The 16,241-nt window shown below is 41.4% G+C and overlaps 1 protein-coding gene across 1 annotated transcript; it reads right to left on the bottom strand.

The window, feature by feature from the left end:
• Positions 1–9,772: 9,772 nt before the first annotated feature.
• LOC311148888 (uncharacterized protein) lies at positions 9,773–14,085 on the bottom strand. Its single transcript, XM_084185900.1, has 5 exons — positions 13,935–14,085; positions 11,156–11,224; positions 10,793–10,883; positions 10,464–10,549; positions 9,773–10,380 (listed from the first exon to the last, which is right to left on the bottom strand). Exons 1-5 carry the CDS (start codon positions 13,977–13,979, stop codon positions 10,339–10,341), a joined length of 333 nt encoding a protein of 110 aa, XP_084042026.1. The 5' UTR covers positions 13,980–14,085; the 3' UTR covers positions 9,773–10,338.
• Between the last annotated feature and the right edge of the window lie 2,156 nt (positions 14,086–16,241).

The raw sequence follows: 16,241 nt of genomic DNA, 5'->3' as shown, positions 1-16,241 counted from the left end.
GACTTTTTTTTACTTCTCTTACCATCCTCCTCACTGTGCGTTGTGGCAAGATAAACATGGGACCTCTTCCAGCCTTGTTTGTCACTGTTCCAGTTGTTTTAAACTTCTTAATGATTCCTCTGACTGTAGATACGGGCAAGTTAAGGCGAGTGGCTATTTTCTTGTAGCCATTGCCTGACTTATGAAGGTCGACACAAATCTGCCTTACTTGAATGGTGTGTTCTCTTGTCTTTGCCATGTTGACAAATGGGTAAGAGAAATAGGCCTCTGTGTCACGTCATATTTATACCCCAGGGAAACAGGAAGTCACGAATTACTAATTAAAAGTTCCTAGATACCCTGACCAACTTTAGCAACTATAGAAAAATATATTTAAAAAAAAATCAATTAAAATTTTCAGCGGAATTGTTAGGGGTGCCAATAATTGTGGGACACATGATTTCACGTTATTTTTTTCTAAATGTGTGATTTTTTTTTTTACCACCAAAGTAATGTACTTAAATAAAAGGTTGGATTTTTCTCTTTTTTTGCATTTGGGTTCTATGTTGTTAAAAAAAAAATAGAATTTTTGGAAGTCCTCGACCACATCTTAAACAGGGGTGCCAATAATAGTGGAGGGCACTGTATATATATATATATATATATATATATATATATATATATATATATATATATATATATATATATATATATATATATATATATATATACAGTTGAAGTCGGAAGTTTACATACACTTAGGTTGGAGTCATTAAAACTGCTTTTTCAACCACTCCACAAATGTATTGTTAACAAATTATAGTTTTGGCAAGTTGGTTAGGACATCTACTTTTTGCATGACACAAGTAATGTTTCCAACAATTGTTTACAAACAGATTATATCACTTATAATTCACTGTATCACAATTTCAGTGGGTCAGAAGTTTACATACACTAAGTTGACTGTGCCTTTAAACAGCTTGGAAAATTCCAGAAAATGATGTCATGGCTTTAGAAGCTTCTGACAGGCTAATTGACATAATTTGAGTCAATTGGAGGTGTACCTGTGGATGTATTTCAAGGCCTACCTTCAAACTCAGTGCCTCTTTGCTTGACATCATGGGAAAATCAAAATAAAATCAGCCAAGACCTCAGAAAAAAAATGGTAGACCTTCACAACTCTGGTTCATCCTTGGGAGCAATTTGCTCTCCTTATACTACAGGGAGCATACTTAAATTCAAACAGGACACCAGATAAGACAGGAGAATTAGACCAGATTTAACAAACTGACCCTATCCCCATGGCACATAGACTATTGCAAAATAGATACTGGAGGCTTAGACAGGAGGATCGGGGGACACTGTGGCCCCGTCCGATGATACCCCCGGACAGGGCCAACCAGGCAAAACCACAGATCCCACACCTCTAGAGGGATATCAACAGACCAACAACTTTCTACCCTGAGACAAGGCTGAGTATAACCCACGAATATCTCCTGCACCACACAAGCCCGAGGGGGGGCAAGACCGGACAGGAAGATCACGTCAGTGACTCAACCCACTCAAGTTGAGTATAGCGCAAAAAAGCTGAGTATAGCGCACCCCTCCTAGGGACGGCATGGAAGAGCACTAGTAAGCCAGTGACTCAGCCCCCGTAATAGGGTCAAAGGCAGACAATCCGAGTGGAGAAAGGGGAGCCGGCGAGGCAGAGACAGCAAGGGCGGTTCGTCATTCCAGTGCCTTGCCATTCACCTTCGTACCCCTTGGCCAGACTACACCCAATCGTAGGACCTTCTGAAGAGATGAGTCTTCAGTGAAGACTTAAAGGTCGAGACCGAGTCTGCGTCTCTCACATGGATAGGCAGACCATTCCGTAAAAATGTAGCTCTATAGGAGAAAGCCCTGCCTCCAGCTGTTTGCTTAAATATTCTAGGGACAATAAGGAGGCCGGCGTCTTGTGACTGTAGCGTACGTGTAAGTATGTACGGCAGGTCCAACTCGGAGAGATAGGTAGGAGCAAGTCCATATAACGCTTTTGTAGGTTAACAGTAAAACTTTTAAATCAGCCCTATCCTTAACATGAAGCCAGTGTAGCGAGGCTAGCACTGGAGTAATATGGTCACATTTTTTGGTTCTAGTCAAGATTCTAACAGCCGTAGCTAGAACTAACTGAAGTTTATTTAGTGTTTTATCTGGGTAGCCGGAGAGTAGAGCATTGCATTAGTCTAATCTAGAAGTGACAAAAGCATGGATTAGCTTTTCTGCCTCATTTTCGGACAAAAGGTTTCTGATTTTTGCAATGTTATGAAGATGGAAAAAAGCTGCCCTTTAAATATTCTTGATATGTTCGTCAAAAGAGAGATCAAGGTCTAGCAGATCTCTTTGTTTCCAGCTGTGTAAAGTACTTAAGTAAAAATGTTGGGGATATCTGTACTTTACTTTACTATTCATATTTTGGCCAACATTTACTTTTACTTCACTACATTCCTAAAAAACATAATGTACTGTTTACTCCATACATTTTCCCTGACACCCAAAAGTACTCGTTACATTTTGACAGGAAAATCATACAATTCACACACTTTTCAAGAGAACATCCTTTGTCATCCCTACTGCCTCTGATCTGGTGGACTCACTAAACACAAATGCTTCGTTTGGAGTGTGCCCCTGGCTATCCGTCAATAAAAAATAAAAAATTAAATTGTGCCGTCTGGTTTGCTTAATATAAGGAATTTGAAAGGGTTTATACTTTTACTTTTACTTTTGATACTGAAGTATATTTAAAACCAAATACTTTTACTCAAGTAGTATTTTACTGAGTGACTTTCACTTTTACTTGAGTCATTTTCTATTAAGGTATCTTTACTTTTTCTCAAGTATGACAATTGAGTACTTTTTCCACCACTGTTTGTTTCTTGTGACCTAGAAGTAGCATCTCTGTTTTGTCCGAGTTTAAAAGTACAACATCTACCACCATCCACTTCCTTATGTCTGAAACACAGGCTTCCAGGGTAGGCAATTTTGGGGCTTTACCATGTTTCATCGAAATGTACAGCTCTGTGTCGTCCGCATAGCAGGGAAAGTTGACATCATGCACCGTGTATACAAACATAAAACAAGCAGGGGTCTAGACCCCTTTAAGGTTATTAAGAGAGCAGTCAAGGAAGTGAGAGAAGGGTAGAAGTCCATTTGAGGATATACCAACAAATAAAAAGCCTGAAGGACACTGAACAGACAAATAAAGACACAAAAAAAAAGAACATGTACCTGTGCGAAAGAGAGGCTATGATAGAGGCTCACATATGCTAAACATATGAAGAATCTCGCGGACCGGTTTAATGGGTTTAGTAGCTTCAAATGCAGAGAACTTGCCTACGAATTGGCACATCGAAACAACATCCCTGTCCCAGACAACTGGTCAATAAATGGAAGGGTAAGTGATATTGAACAGAGAGATCTACAGTTGAAGTCGGAAATGTACATACACCTTAGCCAACTACATTTAAACTCAGTTTTTCACAATTCCTGACATTTAATCCTAGTAAAAATTCCCTGTCTTAGGTCAGTTAGAATCACCACTTTATTTTAAGAATGTGAAATGTCAGAATAATAGTAGAGAGAATGATTTATTTAAGCTTTTATTTATTTCATCACATTCCCATTGGGTCAGAAGTTTACATACACTCAATTAGTATTTGGTAGCATTGCCTTTAAATTATTTAACTTGGGTCAAACGTTTCGGGTAGCCTTCCACAAGCTTCCCACAATAAGGTGGGTGAATTTTGGCCCATTCCTCCTGACAGAGCTGGTGTAACTGAGTCAGGTTTGTAGGCCTCCTTGCTCGCACACACTTTTTCAGTTCTGCCCACACATTTTCTTTAGGATTGAGGTCAGGGCGTTGTGATGGCCACTCCAATACCTTGACTTTGTTGTCCTTAAGCCATTTTGCCACAACTTTGAAAGTATGCTTGGGGTCATTGTCCATTTGGAAGACCCATTTGCGACCAAGCTTTAACTTCCTGACTGATGTTTTGAGATGTTACTTCAATATATCCACATAATTTTCCTTCCTCATGATGCCATCTATTTTGTGAAGTGCACCAGCCACTCCTGCAGCAAAGCACCCCCACAGCCGGTTGCTGCCACCCCCGTGCTTCACAGTTGGGATGGTGTTCTTCGGCTTGCAAGCGACCCCCTTTTTCCTCCAAATATAATGATGGTCATTATGGCCAAACAGTTCTATTTTTGTTTCATCAGACCAGAGGACATTTCTCCAAAACGTACGATCTTTGTCCCCATGTGCAGTTGCAAACCATAGTCTGGCTTTTTTATGGCGGTTTTGGAGCAGTGGCTTCTTCCTTGCTGAGCGGCCTTTCAGGTTATGTCGATATATACTGTAGGACTCGTTTTACTGTGGATATAGATACTTTTGTACCTGTTTCCTCCAGCATCTTCACAAGGTCCTTTGCTGTTGTTCTGGGATTGATTTGCACTTTTCGCTCCAAAGTACGTTCATCTCTAGGAGACAGAACGTGTCTCCTTCCTGAGCGATATGACGGCTGCGTGGTCCCATGGGGTTTATACTTGCGTTCTATTGTTTGTACAGATGAACGTGGTACCTTCAGGCATTTGGAAATTGCTCCCAAGGATGAACCAGACTTGTGGAGGTCTACCATTTTTTTTCTGAGGTCTTGGCTGATTTCTTTTGATTTTCCCATGATGTCAAGCAAAGAGGCACTGAGTGTGAATGTAGGTCTTGAAATACATCCACAGGTACACCTCCAATTGACTCAAATGATGTCAATTAGCCTATCAGAAGCTTCTAAAGCCATGACATCATTTTCTGGATTTTTCCAATCTGTTTAAAGGCACTTTCAACTTAGTGTATGTACACTTCTGACCCACTGGAATTGTGATACAGTGAATTATAAGTGAAACAATCTGTCTGTAAACAATTGTTGGAAAAATTACTTGTGTCATGCACAAAGTAGATGTCCTAACCGACTTGCCAAAACTATAGTTCTTTAACAAGAAATTTGTCGAGTGGTTGAAATATGAATTTTAATGACTCCAACCTAAGTGTATGTAAACTTCCGACTTCAACTGTATGTCTGAATGTAGGCATACATTTAAGATATACAATATACCACACCCCCATTCTATGAATTAAACTTTGACCTACCAGCACCATCATCCACTGTCACAGGACATCACCACCCACTTACCCCAAGGCTGCTCATTTTACCCAATCCCTATGCTCAAATTACCTCATATCCTGTGTAAGTTGTGCCAAGAGACTCTGTTTTTTTTAACAAGCTATGTTTTCAAAACTGTTATGTTTACATGAATTCTGATTCTTTCCAGGGATTCACAACATCTTGAAAGATATGTAGATACATTTGTTAGAAAGAATACAATATTTCCCTTGATGTAGTGATGCTAAATGTAAAGAATGGCTCAACATACCCCACTCTCCCCTACCTGGCTGTCAGTAGGCTGTATGGTTGTCAATAGGACAGGAAAAGGCAAACATAGGGAGGGACCAATAAGGCTTGAGGAAGGCTTTAGGCAATAAAAAGTCATTTGTACTCTAATCTTGCCATTTTCTAGTGTATCTTATATATCTAGGCCTATGGTGATGTGCTGGTTTATTATCATTCATTAGGCAGTCTACAGAAGACAGCTCCACCAAGGTGGCTGCAATGTCAAATGGAGCAGCAGTACTTCTCCTTAGCACCAGGTGGCAGTAGAGGAGTATGAGATACAGCACCATGCATTGTGGCTCTCTGGGAGATGCTGTGGAGTGTGCTTCTCTCTCTCTTCTGTCTATCTGCCAGGGAACTAAAGCCTGGGGTCAGAACACACACACACACACATTATACTACTCCCTCCTTCTGCATACAGAGAGAGAGGGAGAGAGAAAGTGAGAGGTGAGATATTGAGAGAGTTCTAGAATCCAGGCATTCCATTTGGATGTGAGGCATATACATTATGTTCAAACAGAGGACACAGCAGGGTTCTCAAGACTGAAAGGAAGAGATGGTTACAGAACCTAAGAGCCAAACTAACCCTTTGGACTGGTACACTGCTCATGATCCTGGCTAGAAGCAATACTTAAACACAGCAGTTGAAAACTGTTGACTTAGTGGCTGCATTCCACTCTCTTCCCTGTGCAGCTTTTCCAACCAGCTGGGCAGACAGCTCCATGAAGAACTTGTTGATTTGTGAGTAACTGAAATGGTCTATGTAATTTGGGTGAATTGCGGTAAATGGAGCACATTCTACTATGTAATTTGGGGTTATTGAGCTGGGGAACTATTAGTGTGCCATTTTAGTCTAAATGTTGGTGTAGCTACATTGATGTGTTTCAAATCATATTTTGGTGAGGGTAGCAGTGAAATTGGCTTTTTATTGTCTTCTTATTGGGAACGGAATGAGGGATCAGGATTGAAATATGTTTGCACTCATCAGTACAAAAGATCACTCTAGCTACAGTATCACTGTGACATAGCAAAATGTGTAGTGCAGGATAGTATTGGATTTCGTGTGTGTGGTACAGTGTCATGGCATGCATGACGAAATACAGTGTTAATCTGTGACCCAGTGAGAGACTAACCTTCAGCCTCACACTGACCAGTTGACTGCTTTCTTTAGCGCTCTCTAGCTGACACACACACATACAAACGTATGCACGCACGCACACACGTATGTGTGACTAACTGGATTTGAACCTGCATGTGCATTACAAGACAGTGTTAACTCACTGAGCTAAACCCTGGTCTAGTTTCCCTTAGACCAGGAAAGACACATGCATGCACGCATGCACACACACATTGAAATCAGTAAACATGTAACATGTAAACACCTCCACAGGAAACAGCAGAAGATTACCAGTCTTCTTTTAATTAAGACTTTATACCATGAGCTCCGGTGCCCTGGTTTCCTTTTGACATCATGGAGACAATCAACACCAGCCTCCCTGCTTCTTCTGACGAGTCAGAGTCAATCCTGTTTCCTCTAATGAAAAGCTTATTAGCACCATGGGTCATTGTCACTGTCTGCCGTATGTGAAAATACAATTTGGAAGGTGGAGAATGTTTACTGTTCATCCAATGACCAAATACTCTAACCTTACAATGTGAGACATAAACTATAATACAAAATGAAACTATCATACAAAAAACGATTTGTAATCATACATGTACACAGCATGCTGTGCAACCTGACATTTTATTTTGGGAGCACCAGTGCGACTATAAAAAAATCACCCAGATAATAATTGTTGTAATGATTAGCCTACGCTGTACCGTTCACCCAGATAATAATTGTTGTAATGATTAGGCTTCGCTGTACCGTTGTTCTCGAGTGCCCTAGAGAAAATGGTCTCTGACTAGACATGTACAACACCCACATAGAGACAATATGGCATTAGGGTTAAAGCAACACAAAACAAGTGAAATTAAGTTAGCGTAAAAGAGGGGCCAAAGAGGAGGGGGAGGAAGAGCAGGACATCTGCACAGCTGCTGGTGCTCCACCAGACTGGAGAAGAAAACTCACCATCTGGGCCTGGGATACGGAGAGACAGACGGACAGGGGAGGAAATGTAACACTTGGACCTGGGGTTAGGGATTGAGGGAGGGAAGGAGCGGAATATTTTAGGATTTGGATCTGAGCCAGAGTTAGGTGAAGGAGGGTGTAGGGGTTGGAGGGGAGGGTGGAGAGAGAAAGGGGGAGCAACGGAGGGGAATAGGGGGACAGTATGGCACTTTAGGTTGGGTATGAGGGGAGGGAAGGACGTAGCTGCATCACACTTTGTTCTGAGCCAAGGTTCGGTGAGTGTGAGTGAGTGAGGAATGGAGGGAAGACTGGGAGAGAGGGAAGGAGGGAGGGACAGAGGGAGGGTTAGCGAGAGAGAGAGAGAGGGGAGGGAGGGAAGGAGACCATTTGGCACTTAGCTCCCCTCATTGTCATCAGTGCCACCCTGGGGGCTCCAACTCTGGGTCCTGCCCACACCTGCACCCCCTTCTTCTCCTCCCTCCCACCCTTATGGCACTCCCTCTCTTCTCTCTTTTCTACCGCGAACACATTCACTCTATCAACATAGACCCCTCCTTACGTCACAAAAATGACTAAAAACCTGTTTTTGCTCTGTCATTATGGGGTATTGTGTGTAGATTGCTGAGGAATGTATATTATTTAATCAATTTTAGAATAAGGCTGTAATGTAACAAAATGTGGAAAAAGTCAAGGGGACTGAATACTTTCCGAAGGCACTGTATATGTATATACAGTATGTATATGATGCTTCATTAGATTAGTATTTAATAATAGATCAGTATGTGTAGTAGCCTAATTGGAACAATAATTTTCAGTAGCAGTATCCCCCATTGAAATAATGCATGTTCATGTATTCCACAATACATTATAAAGTCTGTTCCCTTCTGCTTTACACCTTACAATTTTGATATCTCGGCCCCTCTACTGCACGCTATGTTGATATTCTGAATAGATAGATACTTTATTAATCCACAGCATCCAAAGCTATTTATCAAAGATTAGTTATGTCAACATAGCCGACAAGAGTGAAACAGAAAACACTAGCGGCATGTTTCCTTGAAATAGAAAAACATCTACTTGTTCCACTTGTTTAGGAGGCTGCAGTGGCAGTAGCAGCATTGGAGGAGGAACCACAGCAGTTTCTTTCTGCTCTCTGGTTGACTGGTTCTTATTATTAACATAGCATAGCTGCTTCTCTCTCTCTGTAATAGAAAAACTAGGAGAACCAGGGCACTCTTCATAGTACTCTTAAAAGTGCCTTTATTGCTATGGCATGTTCAGTGGAACAACTTTTAAAACTCTGACTCGTTTCGGCATGGCTTTCGTCAGGGAGTGAGGTTGTTAGTTTGTGTCAGTGGTTAAGTTCCTATTGGCCCCACAGGAAACCCACAGAACCAAGAGCTGCTTTGGCCATTTCCACTCTGACTCGCCACAGCTCTCAGAAACACCTGACTACCGCACCATGTGACAGGAAGCGGTTTTATGTCTGTTTACATCCCACCTGAAACCGTGTTACCACATAAAGCACAACCACAGTGACACATGGTAGGCAAAGGAATGAGTTGTAATACTGCTTTTAACATAATGTATGTGTGATGTGATAATGTAACTTGTGAGGGAGGACAATAAAGTTCTATTATATATTGGTGTTTATGTGGTTATTATCGTGTCATAATAAGGTAGTTGATTGATGTAATTACATGGAAGTTATATATTGAGCAGATTAATGCTGTTAGGTTACTTTTTGATTTCAACATCTACTCTTCTAATGTCAAATGAAATGACACAGTCCATTGGGCTATAATAGTTATTAAATATTTCCCTGGTTATTTCCTAGAAATTAACCCCTAAGAGCAAGCAGCTGTTGTGGAAATGGTCAATTAGCACTTCATGTATTTTTGTTTTGATATGTGATATTTGGTGTTTAAAGAAATGTGTATCGGAAGGAAGGATTCACTCAGGTAAATGTATTAAATGCAACATAATTTACCAGATCTTGAAGTCTTTAAGATAAGGCATGAATAATTTACATTGATGTACAGTTCTAACAGGCCAATAAAACACATGAACAGCATATCTGAAAACGATACTTTTATAGATTATAGAGCCAAAAGCTGCATGATGATTTTCATAGTTGAGGTGGCTGACTGTAACATAACATTATGAAGTCCCATCTATGACGGGTCAAAAAAACAAAACAAAAAAACGAATCAGAAGAAATTAAGAACTCACAAAATAAGATTCCGGTTTATTGTTGTTCAAGAAATTCACACATACATTAAACAGGCCACAACAGACAGCCATTTAACAGACAGAAAAGACACCTCTTTTCTTTGGCCTTGCCATCTCATACAAACCAACTTTGTATGGTACAACTAAAGTACATTTACAAAGTTACTGGAATGCTTTGAATTTAATTGTTTTCTGAAATTTGTACAAGTTTGTGTTGAGATAGCATGACATGGTCAAACCACAAGTAAAGTCTATTTCATAGAGAAGCATCAACTTCAAAGCACCGTTTGGTAACCAGAGATCACTGTCGAAAAATGGCTAACCTCCTAACAATATGTACAAAAATATAAAATGTAAATAAAAATACAAACAAATTCTCATTTTAAAGTACTGTATCTTGTTAAGAAGGTAGAACTTTGACATCTTGGGTTTTCTAAAAAAATTTGCAGTTGGGTGTGTGTGTACACGGACGTTGAACTCTACTTGATGATGACCACAGTTTCCCTCCAAAACGCTCAGCGGTCGAGGAGAGAGGTTGCAGCAGCTTCCAGCGGGTTGAACACAAAACTCTTAATCATCGTCGGTTTTCTGCTTCTTCGTTCCAACATCATCCTGCAAAGAAAAAGTCAATATGTGATCAGTTATTTTAGTTTCTATGTGTAAATGCAATAGATAGATTCAAGTTCTTACATTACCTCGTCATCATCATCCTCATCATCCTCTGCCGCCCTCTTGCCTGCACGACCCTCGACCTCATCGTCATCATCATCTTCTTCATCACCTTCAGAGAGGAAGACAGGTTTAGTTTCTAGTAGTTACAGTTTATAACACATAGAGGGCGCTCCAACAAAACAATTTCTCAGGCAGACTGCCTCAGACTAGTACAAGCAAATAGACATCACTGCCACAAGGTGAATATGTCAACATGTAATGGATACTCTGCCATCATACATTTACATTTAAGTAATTTAGCAGACGCTCTTATCCAGAGCATCATAGCGTTGTGAAAGACCAGACCACTTACCCTCAGCATCATCTTCCTCATCCTCCTCCTCTCCCACATCATCATCATCCTCCTCTACATCATTGTCCTCATTGCCATTCTCCTCAGCTTCCTGTGGAAAAACAACACAATGCATCAGATATGTTTGTCTCCAGGGAAAAATACATGCTGGATGAAACACTGTATTATTTCGGAGTGGTGATATCTTGTTAGTAATAAAAACAAAAGAAAACATGAGTTGCCTCATAGATTTACTTCTACAAATACCTTTTTATAAGGATAATGAAGAAGACAGGTGAGGACAGGTGTAAAGAAACTGATGGGGCCATGTTAAAGGTAAAATGGAGAAAAGGGCCAATTAAAGGTAAAGTCCTAAAGTCTTACAGCTTTTCCGTTGGCTGGGGTGTCTTTTCCATTTTCTGCCTCTTCAACAAGCTTCTTCTCTTTCAGGTCCTGGGGGAAATTGAAAATGAGAGACTGTTTGAGTCATAAGGTGTGTGGCACATGGTGGATAAAATATATATCACAGGTTCAATCAAGGTTGTCACACACACATCCTCTCTCCCTCCAACCTCACCTAAAGTTGTAAAGCATGCTTTCGTTTTTCATTTGAAATGCGATACTTTGATCCTAAACCTTCTATTGGTTGCTTTTCTGCTCTACTCCCCGCCTACTTTTGGAGATCTAATAGAAGTGTTGCAACCTGACACCATGAGCGAGTTGAGTGCAACGAGCATTGTAGTTCAGTCAAGGACCCATGTAATGGGACGCTATGAAGACACGCCCGGAAAAAGACTACAAATCCCCTTGAACCCTGTTTTAACACAGCCAATAAGAGCGTCCAAACGAACGCTACCAGAAGGAGGCTGACTAAATTAACTCCAGGGAAGCGAGACAATAGCGTCTAGCAGGGATATGCGTTTGATTGACTTTCCATTCTACAAATGAAGACAATAAGGTTTGTAACCAATCAAAAACCATTCTGATTGGGTGTTGGTGTTCCATTAAAGGTCTTTATGATAATATCAGGCTATGTTAACGACTTTTCACTTGAAGGACAAAGGCACTTTTTCCAATAGCCCTTTTTAGTGCCCCCCCCCCAAAAAAATAGATTGTCTTACTCTCATTAGTTTTAACCTCTTCCTATAAGGAAATCTATTCATGAATTAGTTTGAGTAAAGCTGAGCCCATACGCCGGTAAGCAGCTACATCCCCCTGTACCCTCCTTCAACAACACCTTTACATGCCAATATTGTATTGTAGCCTATATATAGGCAACTACGCACAGCGGCGCCGCTGCTCCAATAGCGAGGGAAACTAAGCATAAATGTCATCCTATAGACTAAAAGAGACATCAACATACCAAATTTGTTTTATCATCACCGGGGTCGTTTGAACAACATATGATGAGTGGACCCTTGTGGCTCAGTTGGTATACCATGGCGCTTGCAATGCCAGGGTTTTGGGTTCGATTCCCACGGGGGACCAGTACAGGAAGAAAGTACGAACCTCACTACTGTTAGTGGTTCTGGATAAGAGTGTCTGTTAAATGACAAAAAATGGCCTATGTAATAAGTAACCGCAAAAACGCGGTTCAGCAGGTCGAAACTATGCCTTCAAGAGGCAATGCTGGTTTGTCGTGAATGTCCGTCCACCCCCCCCCCCCCCCCCCCCCCGAATAGGGTTACGCTGTAAAGGAGCTGGTGTGTGAGAGAAGGAGAGAATGAACACAGTTCAACTTTTCGCTCGCACTCACGTCCTACACTGGTTATTCATATCGTTATTGCGCGCCGCCAAAGCCCACATATACACTCATCGAGTTCGATTTATCATAAGACTACCGCTGTCTAAATCTAAATATATTTTCTCGCCAAAAATGACCAAAGTAAATCACTGTCTGGATGACACACTTCGTGCGCTTTTTTTATAGAAAGAATGTCAATCCAAATTTGGTTTACAAGCCAACTGATGCTCTTAAACGGGAGACTCCGGAGCTCCGATCGAGGCTCCGTCACATTGCGCGCAGACAAGCCTGGTGGAATGAACACACCGCGGGGCTTATCCATGTCAATACAGCCGTGAATCACTCAACATAAACACAGAGCTCGAAGACAGGAGCAGCTATCGTCACTCCGTTTACAGTAAATATAATTACTCCTGTAGCCTATTCATCTCGTACTTAGGTCGGGTATAATTGTTTTATGTTGGTTACGTTATTAAACATTTACGCGCTGTTTAAATCCCTTTCACCTCATTCTGTATTATAAAAGGCGCGAGGCTTTTATGCCCGAGCCATTCCCCATAAACTTCTATATCAATATCATATACTCCATGAAACCACCTCCAAAAACAATGGGATATATTCAAGTAGCAAGTTATGACAGACCGGTGCGTGGTACAAAATTGGAGAATGGATCAGTAGCCACTATAGCAGCCGCGATTGCGTCCGGCAACTGCAATGTAGCCTATGATATTAGATGCACACAAAGCTAATTAATCGAAACGGTAAACCAGGCGTGCGTGTGTGAGTGAGTTCTTCAAAAGAGCTTAAAATCGGTGTTCAAGTGAACGGATACGTTAGCATAAACAAAGAACCGCGCGCAGACTGTTATACTCCGGGCAATAAAAGCATCGCTTGGCGTGATTGTTTCAATAGACTAGTGAGGTGAGTGCAACTTTGGATACAAATTGTTTGGCTACATTTTAGTCATTTAGCAGACGCTCTCATCCAGAGCGACTTACAGTTAGTGCACACATTATTTTATTTTTCATACTGGCCCCCCGTGGGAATCGAACCCACAACCCTAGCGTTGCAAACGCCATGCTCTACCAACTGAGCTACATCCCTGCCGGCCATTCCCTTCCCTACACTGGACGACGCTGGGCCAATTGTGCGCCGCCCCATGGGTCTCCCGGTCGCGGCCGGCTACGACAGAGCCTCCAATAAATAGAGATCTCCAATAAAAGTGTTTCCATTCCAACATCCGCAACAGAAGACACATCCAAAGCCAGCTAGGTTTAATGAAGCTCGGATAAACACTTGTTCCAGCTTCCGATAGTTGTTCTCCATTCAAAATCTTAAGTCCGGAATATATTTGAATGAAAGAAAGTGTAGAAATTGTCATTTATTCATCACTCAGGTCACAAGTTGCCGTCCACTTACCTTGGCAGAGATCTCCTTACTAGTTTCGACTTTTGTGTCAGCCATGTTTCTGTCTTAGCCTAATGTAACAAATGTTGGGCTCGTAAAAATAATGATACAATCCACTCAGTCCGACCACTGTAAAACAAAAAAAGACAGCCAATAGTGCCAGTGGCATGGCTCGACCGGGGAACCTTTAATATACAGTTGTGGGCGGAGTCGGGGGACGGCCAGTGCGTTATGATTGGTCCATAATTAGGACAATTTCTAGCCCCGATTGGTCCGAGGGGAACAATGGACAGTATTTTCTGAGAGGCGCTCACGCCCCCTTACCAGCCTCTCCGAATCATTGCTGTGACAAGTGGCTGTCCGTAACCCGCGCTGGGATTGATGACCCCCATAGCATAGGCTACTCTCTGTCAACACAAGATTAAATGTGTCAAAGTGGACGATTCTCGCGTCAGGACGTAATATATGCCAATATTAAATTACAACTCCCACATAGGATATGTCCAATAGTGGACAGATGGATTCAGTTCTAGACTATTGCATTGGGCAACATGTAACACACATATCCGCAGTTGTTACACGTAATAACACACTTATAACGTTATTACAAATAGTCTAACCTAATCAATCATTACTTAAAAAGGTTATTTAATGTTTATTACATGAGATGTTGCTGGTTGACCCTGCGTGCACTTTCATTTGACTGATAGACGGTCTAGTTTGCTAAAATACACATCTTTATATTCTGTATATTAATTAATGTAGCCTAACTAATGTAATGAAGAAATGTAACAACTTCAAATGGATGAACTGGCTGCAATGATTTAAAAGATCTTCAATGGCTTATTGTGGCATTCAAAGAAGGAAGCCTATCTCTAGTTTACTCACGACAGACTGACGAATAGCCCCCCTCTCATCCTCCCCCTTCCTCCCACTCTACTTAAACCTTCCTCTCCACCGCACTCCTCACCCCCCCCCCCCACCTCTCCGCACCCACCCTTCCCCTTCTTTATCTACGCCCCTCCCTCTGTTTTTCTCTCTCTCTCTCTCTCTCTCTCTCTCTCTCTCTCTCTCTCTCTCTCTCTCTCTCTCTCTCTCTCTCTCTCTCTCTCTCTCTCTCTCTCGCTTTCTCTCTCTCTCTCTCTCTCTCTCTCTCTCTCTCTCTCTCGCTCTCTCTCTCTCTCTCTCTCTCTCTCTCTCTCTCTCTCTCTCTCTCGCTTTCTCTCTCTCTCTCTCTCTCTCTCTCTCTCTCTCTCTCTCTCTCGCTTTCTCTCTCGCGCGCGCGCTCTCTGGAAACCGAAATGCGCGTGCGCCCTTTTCCGCGGTTAGAAGCTTCCCTTTCCCGGCTCAGACATTATTGTGTGTTTGTGTGAGTGAAGGTCGACGCCACCGAGATTTACTTCTGAAACATGTTTAGAGCATATTTGTTGGAGGATTCATTGTTTAGAAATAGCAATCAGTCAGGAAATGCATTAATAGGCTACTTTATGCACACACTTTACGCACACTGCGCTGAAAGAAAAATTGAAGTCATAATAAGTTGAACCTATAGCCTACACCAAGGAGTCAAGGCAAAAAACTCACACATTGTCAGAAAATAAATGTAACAGTGTTGCATAGTGATTCCTTTTATGCATGAGTGCACCATTGAGGTAAAAGGAGATACTTACCTCACCAAGATGGCTTTTTCCAAGTGCCATATGTCGTCGTGATTGTAAAAGAACTAACCTCATTGGTAGATGAACTGGAACAAACATAATCCTGACGCTTTGCGCCCATGGATTGGATATTCCGACTGTCAATCAAATGTAGTACTCCACTAGGGGTGTTTGCAAAACCTGGAGAGTGTGGTTTTTAAACCCTCAGTACTGGATAGCACGAAGTCACTATATGCTGACATACACTACCAGTCATAAGTTTGGACACACCTACTCATTCAACGGGTTTTCTTTATTTTTACTATTTTTTACAATGTAGAATACTAGTGAATACATAAAAACTATGAAATAACACATATGGAATCATGTAGTAACCAAAAAAGTGTTAAACAAATTCTTCAAATTCTTCAAATAGCCACCCTTTGCCTTGATGACAGCTCTGCACACTCTTGGCATTCTCTCAACCAGCTTCATGAGGTAGTCACCTGGAATGCATTTCAATCAACAGGTGTTCCTTCTTAAAAGTTAATTTGTGGAATTTCTTTCCTTCTTAATGCATTTGAGCCAATCAGTTGTGTTGTGACAAGATAGTATACATAAGATAGCCCAATTTGGTAAAAGACCAAGTCCATATTATGGTAAGAACAGCTCAAATAAGCAA

The sequence above is a fragment of the Coregonus lavaretus genome, assembly GCF_964263955.1.
Source record: "Coregonus lavaretus genome assembly, chromosome: 21".
Taxonomy (NCBI): Eukaryota; Metazoa; Chordata; class Actinopteri; order Salmoniformes; family Salmonidae; genus Coregonus; species Coregonus lavaretus.
Note: the sequence above shows the minus strand (reverse complement) of the source record. Positions and strands in the feature narration are given on the sequence as shown.

Coding starts and splice junctions, on each gene's coding strand:
- LOC311148888 (XM_084185900.1), bottom strand. CDS start 13,979: ATGGCTGACACAAAAGTCGAAACTAGTAAGGAGATCTCTGCCAAG. Junction 11,225..13,934: donor GTAAGGAGATCTCTGCCAAG/GTAAGTGGACGG, acceptor AATTTCCCCCAG/GACCTGAAAGAGAAGAAGCT. Junction 10,550..10,792: donor TGAGGAAGATGATGCTGAGG/GTAAGTGGTCTG, acceptor TCCTCTCTGAAG/GTGATGAAGAAGATGATGAT.